Source organism: Anarhichas minor, unplaced genomic scaffold (assembly GCF_050575085.1).
Source record: "Anarhichas minor isolate MPS153535 unplaced genomic scaffold, ASM5057508v1 ptg000011l, whole genome shotgun sequence".
NCBI lineage: Eukaryota > Metazoa > Chordata > Actinopteri > Perciformes > Anarhichadidae > Anarhichas > Anarhichas minor.
The window spans coordinates 14138718-14158955 of NW_027466457.1; the positions used below are offsets into that span (position 1 = coordinate 14138718).

At 45.0% G+C, this 20238-nt stretch overlaps 1 protein-coding gene across 2 annotated transcripts in view; it reads left to right on the forward strand.

Moving 5' to 3' along the window:
- The window catches only part of LOC142947761 (pleckstrin homology domain-containing family A member 7-like), a 120940-nt gene that overhangs the window by 87207 nt on the left and 13495 nt on the right, over positions 1 to 20238 (forward strand). Inside the window, exons 8-14 of one of the 2 annotated variants that reach the window (XM_076089559.1) lie at positions 2356 to 2456; positions 11786 to 11967; positions 14322 to 14861; positions 15131 to 15677; positions 17040 to 17123; positions 17655 to 17948; positions 19084 to 19137. In XM_076089559.1, the coding sequence (XP_075945674.1) occupies positions 2356 to 2456; positions 11786 to 11967; positions 14322 to 14861; positions 15131 to 15677; positions 17040 to 17123; positions 17655 to 17948; positions 19084 to 19137 (1802 nt within the window). The remainder of the gene's footprint in view (positions 1 to 2355; positions 2457 to 11785; positions 11968 to 14321; positions 14862 to 15130; positions 15678 to 17039; positions 17124 to 17654; positions 17949 to 19083; positions 19138 to 20238) is intronic. The other variant, XM_076089560.1, reaches the window with a different exon arrangement.

The window sequence follows — 20238 nt, forward strand, 5'->3', positions numbered from 1 at the left end:
TTTTTTTCACTTTTTTCACTGAATTCACTGTCGAGTAATCCTACAGTTTAGAACACATCTGTCTAAAATACGGAAGCGTTTTGCTGCCACTCCAGAAAAATGTCTCTTACAGACAACAAGGGGGAAATGTTTGTCACTCGAGAGGAATCAAATATATGTCTGTATTGGAAATATGAACGCTTTTCATAAAAAAAAGGTTTGGCCAAAGTTCAAACGTTTGATTGGATTCTGATGGTGCTGGGTTTGAAGTGAACTGCAGCTGACGAAGGAGCCAGTGATTCAATTTGGGCGGGCATTAATCTGATCTTTCTCAGTGAGTTATAGCTCAAACACCATGGGAAGATTTGGATGCACACTGAGCTGCATCACCATCCCTCCCTCACCCTGGCTGTCTTTATCTGCCTCTCCACGCCTTCCTTTTTCATCTCCATATTCTTAACCAAACCTTTTGGGACATGCTCCTCTTCGCCTCCACGGATGAAATCAATTCTCTTATCCGTCTTTCTCTCTCAGTTCAAAGGTTTCTCCTCTTGACATGAAAACACTTGATCTGTCTCCAGCATCCCTTGCTAAAATCATTTTTTTCTGAAAAATGTGGTACTTGTAGCAGTGTTTACATTTTAAGATTGAAAAACTTGCACATCGTATTTTATTGTCTCTGCCAGGAGATAATGATATCGGCTAATCTCACATGCTGCTGCACCAAACTGCACAATATAGTAGGTGCTCATTAGTGGCTGCATGCTCAAGGTCCTGTCGTGGTCGCAGTGGCTCACAGACATAGATTAGAAACTCTTTCATTTTATTGTTTCAGTCATCTTTCAAGTTGAAAAGCACCACATTCTCTGATTTCAGCTTCTAAAATGTGAGGATCCTCTTTTTTCTTGTTGTACAATTCAGATAAAACACGAATTAAAAAATTATAACGGGCATTTTTCATTATCTCATAGACAAAACGCTTAATTAAATCTGCAGATTAATCAATAATTTAAATGTTTGTTAATTGCAGCCCTAAATGAAATATGAAAAATCCATACAATATATATATATATATATATATATATATATATATATATATATATATATATATATTTTTTTTTACAGTTTGCTTTTGGAAATTGGTTAAAAGAGGGAGACTGTCCATTAGACACATAATATCAGTATTTCTAAATGTGTGGATACCTCACTGGTTTCTCCTTATCTCCATTACAGCCCTGTACAGCGTACACAACCTTTATCCTTAGTCCCTCAAGTCATATAAGAACAAAACCTTTAACCGGGGACAGAATAGAGTGACAAAATACTGCCATTCATGTGCTCTTTGGATGTTATCAAACTTCACTCGTCACGGTCTGGTCTGCTCAGTGTGTTTGTACGTGTGAGGGAGACAGACTGAGCAAAGCAGATAAAAAAGACCTCACCGCCTCGCCCACCATTTAGGGAATGTCTCCTCCAAAGGTCCTTGAATTATTTTCAAACAATTACCCCTTTAATCCACAGTGCTGCCTTATCACCCCTCAGGCAAACACCACACACACACACACACACGCACACACAGGTGCCACGCACACATATTTTCATACCATTACTAAATTTTGCGATGTGGTAATCGCTGCGTGCACACGCATACACACACGCGTGCACACACACATTCTAGCGGGCTGTCACAATGTTCCGTTGAAAACAAATGCTCAAGATATTTACAGATGTGTGAACTAATTAACTTGGGACACATTCTGGTGGCACACTTGTGTTGGTAGAGGACCTGTTTTGAATTTGAGAGTAAGGACGTTTTTGGGAAAGTGAGGACATTTTAACAGCCCTCGCTGCTTCAAAGGGCTGCTTGACGGTTAGGAGTTTAGGTCCGGGTGAAAGGTAAAAAGGTTGAGGACTGCATTATGTCAGTGAGGGTCCTTACAAATATAGGAGGACAAATGTGTGTGTGTGTGTGTGTGTGTGTGTGTGTGTGTGTGTGTGTGTGTGTGTGTGTTCACTGTGATCTCAGCGTGTGAACCGCATGGGTCAGCCACAGAGGAATGGCGGCTGGCTGCCAGTTGGACCAGGCCAGCGTTAACTCTGTGACACTGGGATACCGGAATGGTCATTTACTGTTTGGCACGACACCGCGGGCATGAGTGACGGCATACAAGTGTGTTTATGTGAGTGTTGTGATACTGGTGGCAGGCAGTGATGAAATTAGTGGGTGATGACTGATATTTAATCTCTGGCTCTTTCCTCTCCCCCATATCTCCCTCGCTCCTCTTCTCACCTTCCTCACCCTGTTTATCTACTCCCTTCCTTTCTCTCCCCCGTTCCTCCCACCATCTCTCTCTCTCTCCTTCTCTCTCTCTCCAGACAGCAGAGAGGAATCGGTCCTTGGCAGTATTCCTCTGCCCAGCTATATCATTTCACCCGTGGGACCTGAGGACCACATCAGCCGCAAGTATGCCTTCAAGGTACGCCTCTCTTTCTTCTACAGACTACTCTGTGCTGACTCACATCTTTGAATCACTTTCTGATGTGATTGTTCTTTTTTTGTTCGTTTATATTTCTGCTTTTTGGAGTAAAAACGAAACTGTGTGCAGCACAGTCAACCTTCAGAGCTAGAATAGTGTTAATGACACATACGTTCATCAGAAGTAATACACATACCTTTTCAACTAAAGACCTGCTGCCTCTTTACAACACAATACTACCATAACACCTGTTGCACACTGTGTCGGCCGGCGGTTTGGTGGCACGCAACTTTCCTCCCTATCCTGTCGAGCGTAATTTATGAGTTGTAAAGCTTCACATTGTGCATTAATTTATTATTGAACAAACCTTTGTGTGCCGTTGAGAACACTTGTTTATAAGAGCCCGTTATAACTCACAGTAATGACAAGGTTGTTTGTTTGCCGAAAATGAATCTTGAAATCAGTTAATTTACGTTAAATTACTTTTTTTTTTAATCATTCCTTCTCATTCAAAATGTGTAGAAGTTTTTAAACCATTGCTTTTTCAGCAGTCACCTAATTGATGTGGCAATTATAACAAAAACACGGAAACAACAAAAATGATTTCTAAATGGTAGTGAATAAAACAGATCTTCATACAGACATAAGCCTAACTGCCCAGCCAGCCCTCCGCTTTGTGCAGCACTCACCACCTGTTGTAGCCATGTCTATTACCACTGAATGTCTGTCAGTGTCTTTATTGAGACAGACCAGCTCCTCTGGAATGGAATGAAGCTTCTCCGTTCCCTGAGGCAGTCGAGCTTGAGTCGAGCCCGACACGTGTGAAGTTAAGAGGCAGACCTAATGTACAACAACCACAACTGAGTGTTTGCCCTCATGTGCAAATAGGCTTCAACTCTGAGTGGTCAGTGAGTCATCAAGTTTGATTTAACGTTTTTGGTTCATGACATGAAGCGACATGTTTGCTTAGTTGTTCAAGAAAAGCCTTGAGAACAAAAGGTCATAGTTTGATAGCTGCAGCGTCAATGTTTCCTGATCCTTGGGCAAGACACAGATCCACTACCTCCTCACTGCTTAAAGGTCTTTGGATGAAAGTGTTGACTTAGTGAGGATTCAAATCTGAAAACTTACAGAGACAGTCAGATATTAAACTAAGCTCTCCCCATGTGGGTCTCGACATGAGATCAGATCAGCTAGAGATTCCGTTATCATCAGTGGTAGAAGGTGGCAAACATTCAGAGACATAAACCAGGCAACAAGCTCTGAAGCTGTTCGACATCAACGGCAGGAGGGGAACACCTCGGCTCGGTGTATGTAGTGGGAGAAAGATAACACGCGGGACGCAGGGGTCCAGGACGAAGTGGGAGCTACCCAAGAGGGAGGTCACATGGGCAGAGTTATGGAGATCAGAACTGGGTTCAGTATGTGACAATCATCCCTCACCAGCATGCACTGGGACAGCAAAGGGGAAAACGTCTCTAACCCAAGGTAGATGGCGCCGTGACACTGTCTTGCTGGTCTTAGCTGATACATTGGAGCGGGAGAAGCAGCCAGTAAGACCTGAATCCTTTGTTCAGGAGGAAACCAAGCCAGGCACATCCCGCAGACCAAAACCGACCATACTGCAAATGGCAATGAAAGGTTGATGTTGGACGGAAGCTGCAGTTTCCAGATGTGGCCGACTCCTCTCTACATCCAGACATTGTCTTGTGGACTCAAGAAGACAAGAAGATAATCCTGGTGGAGCTTACAGTGCCATGGGAGCAGGGTCTTAACGTGGCACATAAGAAGGTTGCCTCACGTTTGAGGGTTGAAACAGCGCTACAGTTACCTCCTTAATAGGTAACAGGAGAGAGCACCAACCACCCACTGGTGTACAAACACAGTGGGCATTAGAAAGACGCTGAACATGATACATGTCAAAATATTGTAGCCAGTTTCTCATCGATGGTTTTTCAGCCAGGTGGTAAGTTACTCCCAAAAAGGTTTAAAATATGCAGCATTTTGTCAGTTGGTGTTTTTGTAAACACACAGCATTCAAAGTGGGCCATTCCTCACTGGTGGTAATTGACGACTTGAACACGCTGAACCAAAGGCCACTTGCTGATGCCCAGAAATGAGACTCAGCTGAAGCAAAACCCAAGTTTCTACTACAAGAAAGGTGACCCATTCTACTTAAAAGTGATAACGTCCCTGCTGCAGAAACCCCCCATCAACTGGTTCAGAGCAGGTTCAAACAAACTCCTATTTAAGATGTAAAATGCTGCTAAACGAAGGTCTGTAACACCAGCAGGACCAGTCAGCCACCTATACGATCCCAATGGGGTGGGCATCATATGATGGTGGTTTGCTGTGTGAATGCTGCACCCATTGTGTACCAAGTTGACCTACACACATCAAGACGCCTCGAATTAAATCTTCAAGCTTCGACGACCCCCCCCCCCCCCCCCCCCTTCCCCTATTCACTGAATCCTCTTCCCTCTCTTGTTCCCATTGGTTGGCTGCCCGACTGTCCCCGTGAGTGTGTCGCGTCGCCCAGTGACAGTCCTCCCATGAATAGGTACTCTAACCTAATCTACAGCAGCCTTGTATATTCCTCTGTTGGTTTTATGATGCATGTTTTGAGAATAACGTCCATTTGGCTGACGTGGTTGTGTCGTGTTTTTTATTTCAGTGTTCTCTGTCTGATTTAATTCCCCCCTCTGTCTTCCTCCCCTCATCTCTCTCTCTCTCTCTCTCTCTCTCTCTCTCTCTCTCTCTCTCTCTCGCTCACCCCATCCTTGTTATCTCAATATGAATCTTTGTCTTTTGGCTTATCTGGTGTGGGGCTTATCGTTCATCTTTGTGCTGCGCTTGCTGCCTCCTCCATCTGTCACATCTACTGTACCGGCATGCAGTTTACTGATGGAGGAAAAACTTCCACTTCACACTACTTTTCCAGAAATGACTGTGGGAGTTGTTTCACTGTAGATGCAAGCTATGCAACCACACAGTCACTAAAAGGTAGATTTTTTTTTTTTCCAAAGCGGCTGCTGCTTAAGGGAACTTTGAAGTAGAGAAGCCTGTTCTACTCCAGCTTCTTAACAGGATTATTTAACAAACAGAGTCGTAACACTGACTTTAAACCGAGACATCCACTTGCAACTGCTGTCTCTATTTTGTATTTATTTTTTTATTGTAAATTCAGTTTCTACAGATACCTTATCAGGAGCTTTGTGGTGCTCTGGCTGCTGAGGCTTATCTTCATGAGCACAGTGACTCTTTAAATAGCACCCTGACAAAGAGTGTGTGTGTGTGTGTGTGTGTGTCTGGAGCTGTCCACCGGAAAAGAGCCCACACTATTATAAGACCCTCCAAGTGCAGGAAGTAAGTGATATTCTTAAACGTGTAGAAAAAGAGCGCCTGTAGGAGAGAGCACACAGAAAGGGAAGGAAGTGATTAGGGCTGGAGAGTTAAAGGCGAATAATAGAGAGGAAGCGATAGGTGGAGAGGAAGGAAGTCATGACGGCTAGTCGCGGTAAAATACAGGCCAGAAAGATTTGGCGAGAGGGAGTTCTAATATTTTTCCATAAAGCGTTGTTAAACAATACAGTGGAGAAAACAAATAATCAGGAACACCCTTAGAACTCCCACACAGTCACAGTCCACAAAGGGAAAAAAGAGGCTTAGCTGCGTATGAATTCAGTGTGTAGGTGTATCGGTCACGCACTCAGAGCTGAATGACCCACTCAGCATTCCTGCTAAAAGGAGGCAGAGTCTCTCGTTGTTATTTTGGACCGCCGGTGGTGTGTGTTGGATTTTGACGCTATTGTGTGTGTGTGTGTGTGTGTGTGTGTGTGTGTGTGTGTGTGTGTGTGTCTGATGTAACTACAATAGGGATAAAACGAGGCTGGTGTTATGAGATGGACATCGACAGAGCTTTTAAATGTGTGTTTGGTCTGGTGGAGGTTGTGTGGGCGTGTGGTCGAGGTCGACCCATTAAACAAACTATCGGTAGTGGCTGACCACCAGTCACGAGAGGACGTACATCACCGTTTAACATAGAGGCTCCACACACATGATGAGGGCCACACATATCAGTGTGCATATGATTAACTCCGGATAATAATCTAAACAACTGTTAAGGGCCCTATGAAATAGCCTGCCGGAGGAGCTGTAAGCGGAGGATACATCGGTGTATCCTTTGCGGTAGACTTTTCAGCACCTGGCACATATAAAAGGGGCGTGACACACAGCTGGAATAATCTCAACCCATGGCTGGACTCTACAAGTGGAACTGTTCCTTTTTGCTTTCATACAGGTGGAGGTCTCTACAAGCTTTAATGTACAGCGCCTCGTAAGGCGCCGTTCTAACCGCATTCCCTAATGACATTTCACCTTGATACTACTTGTGTTTTTGTTGTGTACATCCAAAATGGCAAATTATTATAACAATAGCAATATTATCTTGCATTCAGGGATAATTTGCGGAATTCTACGTTTTCATATAGATAGACAGGACAATGAGATGTCTCATTTGTTAAATGCCCGTTGCCTCGCCTCCTCTCTCCCTGCGACTCTTCCTCGCCTCCTCTGTTCACATCTCCTGTGGGCGGGACTAAGATGCGAGGAGAGGAGGTGAGGATCGGAGTGGAGGATGTACAAACTTGGGAATGAGAAAGTTGAGTTATTATCAGCAGCTTGAAGTCGTTTTTGTCCAAAAGCACCATGTGAATAGGATTTAGAATTAGGGTAAAGATTAGAGATACTCTTTGGTTAAAGTTTCTGTGATTCAAATAAGGGTTTGAATTCAGTTCAACATAATGCAGTACAAGTGTGTGTCTCTGTCTCTGCACTGTGTGTGTGTGTGTGTGTGTTCACTGCACTTGCATGCTAATATCTCTGCACATGCCTAAACATCTGACGAGCGGTGCAGTCCTCTGTCTCTCATCGAGAAGCCTGTCCCATTGTAGCCATAAGAGGCCGTCTGTCAGGATGCTGATGGTGAGCGAACAGCCGTGTTTTGACAGCTGCTTCCTGAGGATGCTGTTATTCCTCTCGTCAAGATATTTAGGGCGTTTCTTTTGGGGATACATCACCCATTTGTTTTTTTTGTTAAGATGAATGGTTGCTAACTATTTTCCCTGCCTGTGTCCTGTCCTCTTAACACATCTGTATGCCTGACAGTGACAGGCTGACTGAGCCCTACGTGTGGTCCACATCTGTTGTTTTCCTCTTGGTAGCGTTGTGGTCAAACCTACAGCAACCAAATATTGCTTCAGCCAATTTAACTGATCAGACAGCAGTCAAGGATGAAGTAATCAGTGTAATCAGCTGCTGTCGTGTTTGGTTCGGATGCAAACCTGCATAGCCCTGGACCATGATTGGAAACAACATACGAAGTTCATTAGGATCCAGGTTTCTGCACGAACAGAATAACCTTCTGAATATAACTACGTCCCTCATCACTCTGGTAGATGAGGGAAGTTATTTACTATTTTATTAAACTCATCTATTTAAATCTGCCTTTAACCTGTGATGTGAGTTCTGTATGTGTTTGTTATGTCATCTATCTGCCTTGTTTATATTGTTGTTGCTTTTATTGTTTGAGTTTTTACCATGTAAAGTGCCTTTGAGTACCCTTTCAAAGCGCTATACAAAATAAATGTATTATTATTATTGTTGAGAGGAAGGAGGGACTAAAAATGGTCAGTTGGTAGAAAAGAAACCACTTAAGCCCTGAAAAACAGGAACCACTTTGTCGATTTAGTGGAATTGCATTCATTTGAATTTAACATTTTATCATCAATCACCACATTAGAATAACCTTAAACAACCTCTCCCCACTACCAAAGTGCACAAGGTTATTAGGAATTGGACGAATCAAGTGAGCTGTGCAAGCAACTCCCGGATCTTAAAATATGTGCCGGGATCAGCATCAAGTAGATACTCAAGATTTCAAGTTTAAAGGGATACACATCATATTAAACTCACCTTTTCACTGCTTGTGCACACATATATACATTGGTATCTGAAGTGCCTGCCAACCCACAAAATAGAGTTGGCAGGCACAGCATTTTACATTTTAAATAGGTTGTTGAAATAAGACAACCCAGTCAGTTTTCTGTGGGCTCCCTAGATCCGAAATAATGTGATTCAACAAGCCAATTAGATTTCCTGTGTTAGAATATACCACCACCCATCTGAGTATCTCCACCCACGGCTTGAGAACTACCTTTGCAAAGGTGCACCATATATCCTGTTTTTAGGCTTAAAGGGACAGGCACTAAAGTCAGTCAGTGGGATGTTCAAACTGACAGTATGAGAGAAATACAGTGTTTTTTTAACATTATATCATTTAAACATGTTCTAGTAGAAACCCAGAATACAAGAATGAACATGAAAATGAACATATGTCTCCTTTAAGTAGTTGTATTAGTGCTCAGCAGCAGCCGCTGACATGAGCTTGTTTCAGCAGCCAGACGGCAGTTCTTTCAGACGGCAGGCGACCTATTAAGCCGCCGGGGAACCTGGAGGGGATGCAGGAATGGGAGCATTTATGTTTGTTTGTGTACATGTCTGCATCTGCATGCTGGGATTAATTCAGGCTTTATAGTAACAAAGATAGAACAGCAGGGGCGACAGTCTTTGTTTGCATTATTCACAAACTTGTTTAGCGTGTACAGTACATTGAACGGCACGAGCGGGTGTTTTGTTTGTTCCTGACTGTCATCGCGCCGCAGACAGGGAGCCAAACTGCTGAGGAATCATCTCATTTCATCACAATATAAAAAGCCAAATGAAGAAATCCCGGTGAAATTATTGCTGCCGCTGTAGATCCCGCCACAACACTCCTCGCACACTTATTATCCTGCATTCATTATTCAGTGAGTGAATTAGGGTAGGGAAGATTTAGCGTCTAATTACTTTTCATTTGCATGCATCTGTTGTTGAGTGGGCTCTCTCATTTGTCTTCCAATGCCAACCCCCGAAACACTGAATGAAGGAAGGAAGGAAGAAAAGTAGGACAAGATCTGTGCCGTGCTCGGTGGAGTGCAACTCACTTTAAAAGGGCCTCTAATAACCCCACTTTCTCTGCAAGGACATCTTCATCAAGGATACAAGCACTTTTAATTAGGCAGCTGTTAGTGATGTACCGTTCCTTGAATTTCTTGGCCACTTCTGTTGTTTGATGGTGTGCTTTCTTCTCCCTGTCAATAGCCAGCCAATTATAATATCAGTGACATCATGTTGAGCTATTTTTAGCACAGCCCGAAAACGAGTTCAGCCGCGGCACCAAGAGGTTCTGCCTATATGAATTATCAAACGGTGAGCGTCTTGGTGTCGGCCTCTCGAGGTCTCCTCTCTGGACTCGCAGAAACTTAAAGGCAGAAATCCATAGTAGGAGAAAGCAGAGATAGCAGCGTCTCGACTGACGGGAGTCTCAGGAGACCAAAGTGCAGTGCAGCCAGAAACATGTTGATTTTGTCAGAAAGAAAAAGCAGCTCTCGTTTTATTTTGGCTGGGAAGAAGGTCTCCTGCAGTTACTGTGCGATCGCTAGTGTTGCTGCTCTCTCCGCCTACACAAACAGAATAACCTTTTGAATGTAAGGGCCTCTGGTAGATGAGGGAAATTATTGTTAAGAGAAAGTAGGGACTACAAATGGTCAGCTAAAGCTGCATCTTGATGATAAGTGGTAAACACAACATTGAAATAATTGATCTCTTATAAAGTGCTATAGCGCACGTGTTCGGGGACAGTTGCTTATTTACTCATCTACAAGACAAGGAGCAACATTAAAGCTAGGGTTCTTTAGAAACTAGCAAAAGTACGCTCGATTTTAAAGGACCAGTGTGCAGCGTTTTTGGGGGATCTATTAGCAGAACTGGAATGTAATATTCACAACTATGCGTTCATTAGTGTAAAATTATCTACTAATAAGAATCGTTGTGTTTTCTTCAGCTCAGAATGAGCCCTTCTAGTCTACACAGGGAGCAGGTCCTCTGCACAGAGTCCGCCGTCGTGCACCTCCATGTTTCTACAGTAGCCCAGAACGGACAAACCAAACATTGGCTTTTAGAGAGAGCCTTTCGCATTCTTGCATTACCTGAAGGCCACCGTAGTTCTCTGACATGCTTGTAAAACTGCGGTAACTTGAGCCGTAGAGTGTAAAACCGTGGTACCGCCAGCCAGCGTCTGACTTCCGTCTCTCCTAAAGTGGTGTTATTATGGTACGGATGACCTCTGAGCGAGGCCAATGGCGATACCACGACTTTTGCGATCGGCGGCTCACATTGCCAAAGAGTCTACAAGAGGGTGAAGTGGGCAGAGGGGCATTCGGTTGGTTGCAATCTACAACCACGCTGCTAGATGCTCCAAAAACGTACACACTGTGCCTTTTTGAAAAGGATTCCTCTACAGGTGCACAGACTGCAGTCTATATTATCAGGCCTGTAGTAGCGAAGGTAAAGTAGTGCTGCAACATCACATATCAAATGTTTCTGTTCAGCATAGCACAGAATGATTCTTCTAGAATTCACTACACGCTCAGCCTTTATATCTTCCCCCATGATGAAATGGTGCAGATGTGCTCTCGACTTTCACACACACACAGACACACACACACATACACACACACACACACACACACACACACACACACACACCAATAACAGTCTATTAGATCAATGACTAATAACATTTTTTACTGTGTATTCAAAGACATATCAATCTCAAGTTTAGCTATGCCCGTCATGAGCTCTGCACTTAAATCACAGAGCACAATTCCCCTGTCACGGCGTCTAATCAGGCTTGCATTTCACACTGCGTCTTCGCAGAGCCACTTTTCCATGCCGGACCACTTTAATGATGTTACGTCCTTTTTATAAAAAGATATGGTGTTGAGAAATATGGCAAGCATAATGAAAAGCTATTCTCATATTGCTGTTTGTTTATAAACTGTTATTTGACCTTGTATGTGTTCTTAGTAGGTTTCTAAGCTGTAATAGCAGCAAAAACAACAGGTTTGTGACGAGACCTTGAGGTTCTTTCTTCTCTGATACCCACATTTCTACCCATTGTACCGGAGAATTTTTCCTCCCATCGGTCAACAGTTGTGGCTTTGTTGGTCGTTACTGGCTGGCATCTCTGTCTCTGTATTTCCCTGTGTGGTTTCCTTCATTGCCTCTGTCTCCCCGTGTTGGTCGATGCGTATGTGGCCCTTGATGTTGTTTCTTTTGTTGGACAGCATGACACCTCCCTGTCTCGTTGACCGAAACCGAAGCTCTCTGCTGATCTCTCCGCACCGCTGGCCTTTGACCCGGCCTCTTCTCTCTCTCTCTCCCTGCAGGCCAGCCACACTGGTATGCGCTCGTACATTTACAAGCAGAGCTCTGTGATTGGCTCGCAGGCGGAGCACACTGGGATGCGGACGTATTACTTCAGCGCCGACACCCAGGAGGACATGAACACCTGGCTGAGGGCCATGAACCAGGCCACACTGATGCAGAACCAGACCAACACACTCATCAGGTAGGGACACACACACACACACACACACACACACACACACACACACACACACACACACACAGAGCATGTCTCATGCATGATCCTTTAGTACATTCAGTCACTTAACACTTGAAAAAACCTGAATAAGTTCCATATCGTTTCATTACGTTTCCACAATACTTTGATTTGTCCACCTCACGCCATGAGCTCCCCCTTGTGTCTGTTGCCAGTATTCTGATTCCTACGTTGCTTAAAATGAAAACTTAAGTCATGTTTTGTATTTTTAAATAGATAAAAAATAATGTTTATTCATGTACCATTCCTAATTTGGATTACACCTGACTGAAAACACACATATACATGAACGTACACATATTCTGTAATTCAGTAATTATAGACACATATACATACACACACACACACACACACACACTTCAAATCTTCATCTTCCATTAGTCAATCTTTGGTGTCGAGTCTGTTGTACAGCGCTGTGCTGCTTTTGAACTACACTTCCCAGAGATCACCTGTTAATGAAGCAGCAGGCTCTTTACTGGCACTTCTTCTTTTAGACCTTCGTCCTGTGTTTAATGGAACATATCCTCCACTTGGACTGAAGGATGAGTTGATTAGAATTTGGAGGTCAAAGGTCACCGAGACCTCACAAAAGACGTTCTTGGCTCAATAATTCGCAACTACGGCAATTTCACACAAATGTCTAATAGTGACGAAGTGATGACATTTTGTACGGGCATGGATTTAAACTGAAACTTGATTGGTTGACGGAGGCATACAACAGCGAGGCATTAATTATAGTTTATACATATCTTGCAGTTCTCGGGACAATGTATTCACTTATTTGTTGCCTTGTTTGTCAATATTTATTTATTTTCTGCAATTAAACAAATTGTTTTCCCTTATAATCCTCTTTACCCCCCAAATTCCTTTGTCTTATTTTAAATATTCTACAGTGCTTTGTTTATAAATACTCGTACGTCATCACCATGCCCTTAGCGGTTGTGAGACATGACTTGTTAATGCACTGTATGCGATAGCTGCAGTTGTTAAGTCCCACAAATACATACTTCCTAGTAAGTGTTGCCGTTCGTTTGTCTCTTTTCCCCACTCCGCTGTTTACAGCTTTTACAAATCTGTGTCGGTCCCGAAGCTATAGCACATAGCGCAGTGTATTCATGTTATTTATTTTAGATGTTTGCTTGTTTTCAAAGAGTAGATCCTGATGTTGTGAAATGCTCTTTTTGAACAAGCAGCCTCTTTCCACATGTATTATTCATATGTTGACGTCGGGAGGTGGCACAGATCAAATGCATCCCATCATTCACTGGCAGCCTCAGACACACGCAGCTTGTACTGCTCCGTTTTCATTTTTAATTTTTTTTGGAAGGGGAAGTCCCACGAGACTACAGCAGTTGTTAATGACTGACGGGGAAGGAAATGTGGCTGAAGACAGCTTCCACTTGGGACGTTTTTAAAAAACTTTCTCACCTCCTGTTTCTGCGTTTTCCTATTGAACAAACTATAAAAGTGGGATTACTATTTGCTGGCATGTTGCACTTCTTTTTCAAGAGTTTGGCTACTTTTACAAGATGGAAGATACATTGTCAATACAGTGATGGGACACACTACTCGTAAGCTAAAAGATAATGCCTTCGAAGCCCCATATAACACTAAAAGGAACAAACCAGTCATCATAGTGCTAATTTGTATTAAATACCTTCAGATACCAGCTGCTGGCAGGGAGCACGACGCCACCTGTTAAATTCATTTTCCGACTTTGATGTTTGGTTCATTGAATTTCAGAGACCTGACTATTCCGCTCGCTTCTTGTCACAGGAGGTTTCATTAACGAGTTTGAAATCTAGCTGTGGTTACAAGACTTTGCTCGTCACCTGTCCCGCTTTAAAGCGGTCTGTGCGCCGCATTCAGCCCTGTGCTTAAAGTTTAGGACGAGTTAAAATGTTTCTCTTTTATGTGACAGACATCGAGTTCAAATCCTGTCCAGCGCACCAGAACAAAGACTAAGATGACTGAAATGGTGTAACACCAAGTCCTTTGAGAGATTTGAGTAAAATAAATCAAATGTCAGCTGTAGTTAATTATCATCGGGTTCTCTTGTGAAGCGTAGGTTTCTCCAAATATTTAAAGTAGGACTCGGGCGCCAGACAGGAGGATAATCATAATCCTACCCATGTCATGTTAGTTTCTGTTCTCCTGTCTGCTGTTTCGTTAGTTGTTTCCCCTTCCTCCAGCTCACAGGTGTGTCAGATGTATTCTCCACCTTTCCTTACTATTGAAACAAAAGTGTGTAAAAGGCTAACATTCATCCCGGCTTTTCATGTAATGTCATCTCTCAACAGACCATTCGACAAGTTCGAGACGTTTAACTTGTTGCAGCAGCAGGCTGTCCCGCAGATGAACCACGTGAACCACCACAGGTCCCCAGACTCTGACCCCATGAGACCCATCGTCCACGAGGTCCTCCTGGAGCCCATACACCGCGACGCCGACGAGCGCTGCAGCTGCCACAAGGAGTCTCCGGCGACCACCGTGTTGGAGCACCCCACAGGAAGCACTGCCCTGGAAATGGACACACACACCTCCCTCCCCTCCAACCCCGCACCCTCGGCCCTCCCGCAGTTTGACCACGTGTCGGCCTCGGCCCCCGTGTCCCGGGCACCGTCACGATCCGCCTCCACGCTGCCCTCCAGCGTCTGCACGAGGAACGGCCTCGTGTCTACGCCCAGCCCCATCCTGGAGCCCAACGGGATCGCAGCGGGGACGTACCAGAGGGCCCCGGCGGAGACGCCCCCCGCCGACACTCACAAGCAGGTGCACAGGAGAAGCACTCTGGAGCAGGTGGAGCAGTGGGTCAAAGTGCAGAAGGCGGAGCACAAAGGGTGGGTCACTGTCGTATGTCTCAGTTTGTCAGTTTCCTGACTGAGAATTTCAGGCCTGCAGAGAACAATGCTTAAATGCTCAAATGTTACTTTTAAGAAATAGCACAAGAGATCAATCGATTTCCTTGCGAACGTAAATCCCATTTGTAGCTCAATGAATATAATTTGTTATGTCGTTATATGAAATTTAAGGTGTGTTAAGATGAATCTATGGATATTCTGTTTATTGGTTTGTTAAAAATATCCCTGTGCTTCCTGCTGCTCAACAGCCCCCCGTCCAGAGAGAACACCCTCCCTCGTCGCACACCTCCAACCCAGCACAAGTTCACCTCCATGGACGCATATCAGACCCTGCCAAAGACCCCTCGCCAGAGCCCCACGCCCGCCCGACTTGGCGAGTACAAGTACGCCCAGGACCGCCTCAGCCACTTCCGCCTCACCCCCGACCCAGGGCCCAGCACCGTCTGGCAGCTGTACGAGTGGCAGCAGCGCCACCAGTTCCGTCACGGCAGCCCCACGGCGCCGCTCTACACTCCGGCCCCGGACTACCCATTCGGCCCCCGGCCCCCATCCACCGTGCCTCCCTCCTCCTCAGCACCCAGGTCCGAGGGGCCGCCCCGCTGTGTGTCGGTGCCACCGTCGTCTGCAGACATCCCTCCCCCGGGGCCCCCACCCGGCAGCAGCAGGACCCTGTCGCCCACACGGAGGCCGCACACGCCGGCTGGACGGGTGACTGTCAGGCCCGTGGGTGATCGGTCAGTGTTGGACATCCCCTTCTCTGTGTCCCCCCGCAGGACCAAATCTCAGCTGCTCAAGGTAAAGTAAAGTCTGACAGATGCAGTTGCAAACTAACACATGGGGAAACTAACTGATCAAAACTCCGATTTGAATAGACAACTCTGTAATGAATTGTCAATAAACAACACAGATGGTCTGTGATGCTCCTTACCAAAGGAACAAGAAATGGAAATACAAATGATAATAACAACTTTCTCTGGACACATTGATTCTGTATTCTATTCTACTCCCTGTGCACAGAGACGTGTCTAAACACAACACTTATATTTCATTTGGCAAATGAAACCATCCTCAAGCAGAGGAATGAGATTAAACTGTCATGTAAGCTGGCATCGTATTTACATTTTAGGCACTAACCTCACACTCTTATCAAAGGCAAATGACAGCAAACCCAAATCCCTCGCTCCGCAGTGATCAATCAACAGATAATTATTTGAGTGTCCCCAGAATATAAAACGAAAAGACGAAATTAGCAGAGAAAAAAGGAGAAGGAATGCAGACGAAAGTGCTGTGACGTATGAAGGATAGACACCGTAATGCCAGCATGTATAGATATTGTTGATTACGAGACATTATCAATAACATCTGGATGACAGCAGATAGTTTCCTGTCGTTGCATTCTGCTGCAGGGATTGATCCCGTGTGTTAGTGCTCTTTCAGAGATCGGACCATTAATGCCTTTTTTATTTTATTTTTTCTCCCCGCTGTCAAGTGCAAAGTGTCAAAAAGAATAGTCTCTCATCCAGAACAGTGTCAGTCACTCTGACAGTGTGGGGCGGATGTTGGACCCGTGCTTCACTGAACAGAATAATTGTTTCAGAGCTTTTGGAGCACAACAGCAGACATTTATTTAAGACACTCAGTCTGTGTAATTACCTCAACTGTGTCAGCAATCAACTGTAAACCACATTGCAGATGTATACATACTATTTAATATACTGTATACTATATTGAATGATGTATATACAGTATACTGTTTATCAATACATTTGTCACATTTATGCAAACTGAGGAAACAATAGCAACTCCATTAGTATTTTGCATATCACATTTCTGAAATTGAGTGAAACAACACAAATATGCAAATTTCCGCCCACTCTTCCACAAGCAACTCAATTTTGCCCAGAGATAATAAAGAGTACAGCATTAAGTCATCAAGGCCATGCAAAGCATTGCATCCTCTAACAGAAGACTTGAAGCCTGTGGTGACTCACTATTCCTCACTAGTCCTACCACACGATTACCTCGTGTGGTAGGACCGTCTTTTTCTGTAATGGCTAGAACACACGTCTGTCATTTTTTTGTACGTTATATTCTAAACTCCATTATACGTGTGGTTGTACTGTATGTGTGTAAAATGTGTTGTCTATGTGTTGTCAGGCTGCTACTATCGAGAGACGGTCAATGCCTTCATCCGGCTACATCACACACACAGTCAGTGCACCCAGCCTTCACGGCAAAACGGTACGTCTTACAAATATAACACTTTACTGTGTTGCAAATATGAATGTTTTAACAAACATTACATGAGGCGTGGATTTCATTTCTCACTATTTGGAACTTGGAGCAGAAACCTTGACGCTTGAAGGCTGAAGAGGCCTGTGTTTGAGTATGCAGTGATATGCTTCTTACAACGTGTTCACGCTGCCAGACAGTCAAGAAGTCAGACACCTGAAGAGCATTCGTTCTCCGCTACAACAAAATATTAACTGATATTGTCCAAATCTTGATTAGCCGTTAGTCGGCACGGGCCAGTTGGCTGTTGCTGAGCATTTTTGGGAGACATTGCCTGTCATCTACAGTGTGTTGCTGTGAGTTGTGCCTTTTGTTTCGACGCCGTTAATCCTCCTGAAATCTGCTTGTTCAATTTGGCCATCAGCCAGTCGTGCACCAAAGTGGCTGCTGGTGCTGTGAATGCAATGGTTTGAAACAACAGAAGGTTTGGTGTGGTCAGTTGTGATGCCAGATGTATTGTCCTGTATTGGTGCCTGACAGCCCGAGGAGCTCACCCTGCTCCTCATTCAGCTGCGCCGGCATCAGGCCAAGATGGCCTCCGCACGTCAGCACGCGTTCTCCCAGCTCCAGCGGCGCAGCGGTCCCAAAGAGGCCTACCACCACAACCACTTCCTCACCACCTCCACTAGCACCAGCCCCCTCCTCAGCTCCGGCCCCCTCCTCAGCTCCGGCCCCCTCCTCAGCTCCGGCCCCCTCCTCACCTCCGGCCCCTCTCCTGTGTCCCACCTCGGACATGTGAGCCTCTCAGCTGCCCTGGGCTCTTGCAACACCCAGGTGGGCCCCCCCCCCCCCACCACCTCCTCTGCGTCATGCCTGCCCCTCATTTTACCAGGGGCTGGTAGAGGTTGCCACTAAACACATTGCTGGGCTGCATTATAGAACTCTCTTATTGAGAACTGTTATCATTATGGTCAGGTTGTCAAGCACAGGAGCTATTTCAAAATATGCTGTATGGATTTTCATAACATAATATTACGTAACATCTCAAGTCTTTCCAGTGAAAGCAGTTAGATTCCTCCATCGTAAAGGCCTTTGCACAACAAGTCTGGTTTTTAATCCATTTTACACAAATTCATCGACATAAAAAGGTTCATGACATGTGTTCATATTCACTGATACTGACATCACCATCTTCACACAGTCTTACACCAGACCTGTAACTCTCCGTTGATCCTGGACTTCGGTAGTTCCCTAACTGCAAACACATGGCTGAATGTGAAATAGTGCTGAGTAACAACCTATCCCCGGATAAATAAAGACACCAAAAGTTTAGAACAACAGCAGCATCAAGGGTCCCGGTATATCAGTGGCAACCTCTACCCAGAAGCCCCAGTGCTTCAGTGGTGTGACACCGGGCATGGTTAATCCGTGAGTGCTGGCCTTGCTGCCGTCATAGAACCATCCGCCTCCTCCTTCTCCATGTGCTGTTCTTGGCTGGCCCGTCTCCATACCGTGCTTCTAGTGAAACTGTCCATAAGCATGTTGTGCTGCTAACTTCTCGACATCCGCAAAACACAATCCCGTGCTTTTTGCTAACCGGCTGGATGCGTCGGTCAGTCTGGTCTTCTGATTTCGTGAATCTTGTTGTTGTTGAGTGATGTGAGCTGAATTAGAGCTGAATTCACGTTCATGTTTCAATATCTGCTGCTTCCAATGGATCTGGTTTGTGCTGGTGTCGTTTGTTTGTTGCAGTAGGAGCATCTCAGGGAACATGAATTAATACATTTTATGTGTTGTGATGCATGTTGGCACAGACGCATAACAAGCACTTCATGCCCGACGCACAAACATCAGTACGTCCTGCTACGTCAGTGAAGCTTCTTTCGAGTCAGAGGACTCGGATGGTCAATTATTTAATTCCCGTCGACGCAAATCAATAATCCCCACTCGCGTGTTTGTCTCCCTCCAGAGCGATGACACCTACATGCAGCTGAAGAAGGACTTGGAGTATCTGGACCTAAAGGTGAGAAACCACGATCCCCGTTAGTTCTTCTATTTTTGCTGAGCCTTCTTTTGAAAATGTCTCGAGCTCAAACTAACGCTCCTGGTGTGTTTCTCACTGACGACCACTTGTAACTTTCCGGCCACGAATAGAGATGCTCAGGCTTCTGGGAGAAAGAAAACCTCCCCAGTAGACTTGTCACTCCTCTTATTGACCGCGGCTCTGTGTCTTTGTGATTTTGACTCCCAGATCAGAGCTCTAGAGCCCCTGATCCTCGCAGTTCACAGTTTACTACTGCACTGCACTGCTGGGCCTCTCAGGCCTCTGATGAACGTAAGCCGTATGTGTCTGTGTGCGCGTGTCCGTGCAGATGGATAGTGACGTTGTGTGTAGTGTGTGTGTGTGTGTGTGTGTCTGTGTATGTGTGTGTGCAGGCGCATACATGCTTGTGCATGTCTCTCCTGTGTTTTTGAGTAGGGACGCATGTGTCCAGTCTGTGCGTGAGCGTATGTGTTTTAGATGACTCTGTTGTTCTAGAAAGACCATCCCATTGCTTCCAGCTTCGCATTCACGGCTTGAATGGCATCAGATGTCTTCTATGTGATCTTTGACCTGTCCCCTCTCCCCCCCTCCCCCCATGTGGTGATGTTTTTTCCGCGATGCTGTTGAAACGTGGGCATGGGATGGCTCGGCAGTGCATGTGTTGTGGCTGTGGCCCGGTGGTTGATAAGCCAGCTGCTTCTACCATCGTCTCTGAAACGCTGCACCTCCTTGACAAGAACACAGGGCTCTGCTGTGTCATGTCGCTACTCTAAAGGAGCACATGTGGTCCTAAACTAATCATTTTCAAAGCACAAGAAGGAGCTGCTATCGGTGAAACTTCTCATTGTGAAATTGGCACTTGTGCCCTATTTGAGTGCTTTTTTCAGCGCAAGTGTTCCAGGAGGTTCTTTTAGACCCAGTGAAACTCAATGTGAGCGCCTGAACTAGGTGTGTTCCTAAAAAGCAACACTTTCCTGTTCACAAAAAAACAACTTTGGGACATAGTGTCCTGTATAGAGGTTTTATAGTCAATTTGTGCAGGGCTTCAAAGTCTCCATAGCCGTTGTGTTCTCCATGGCA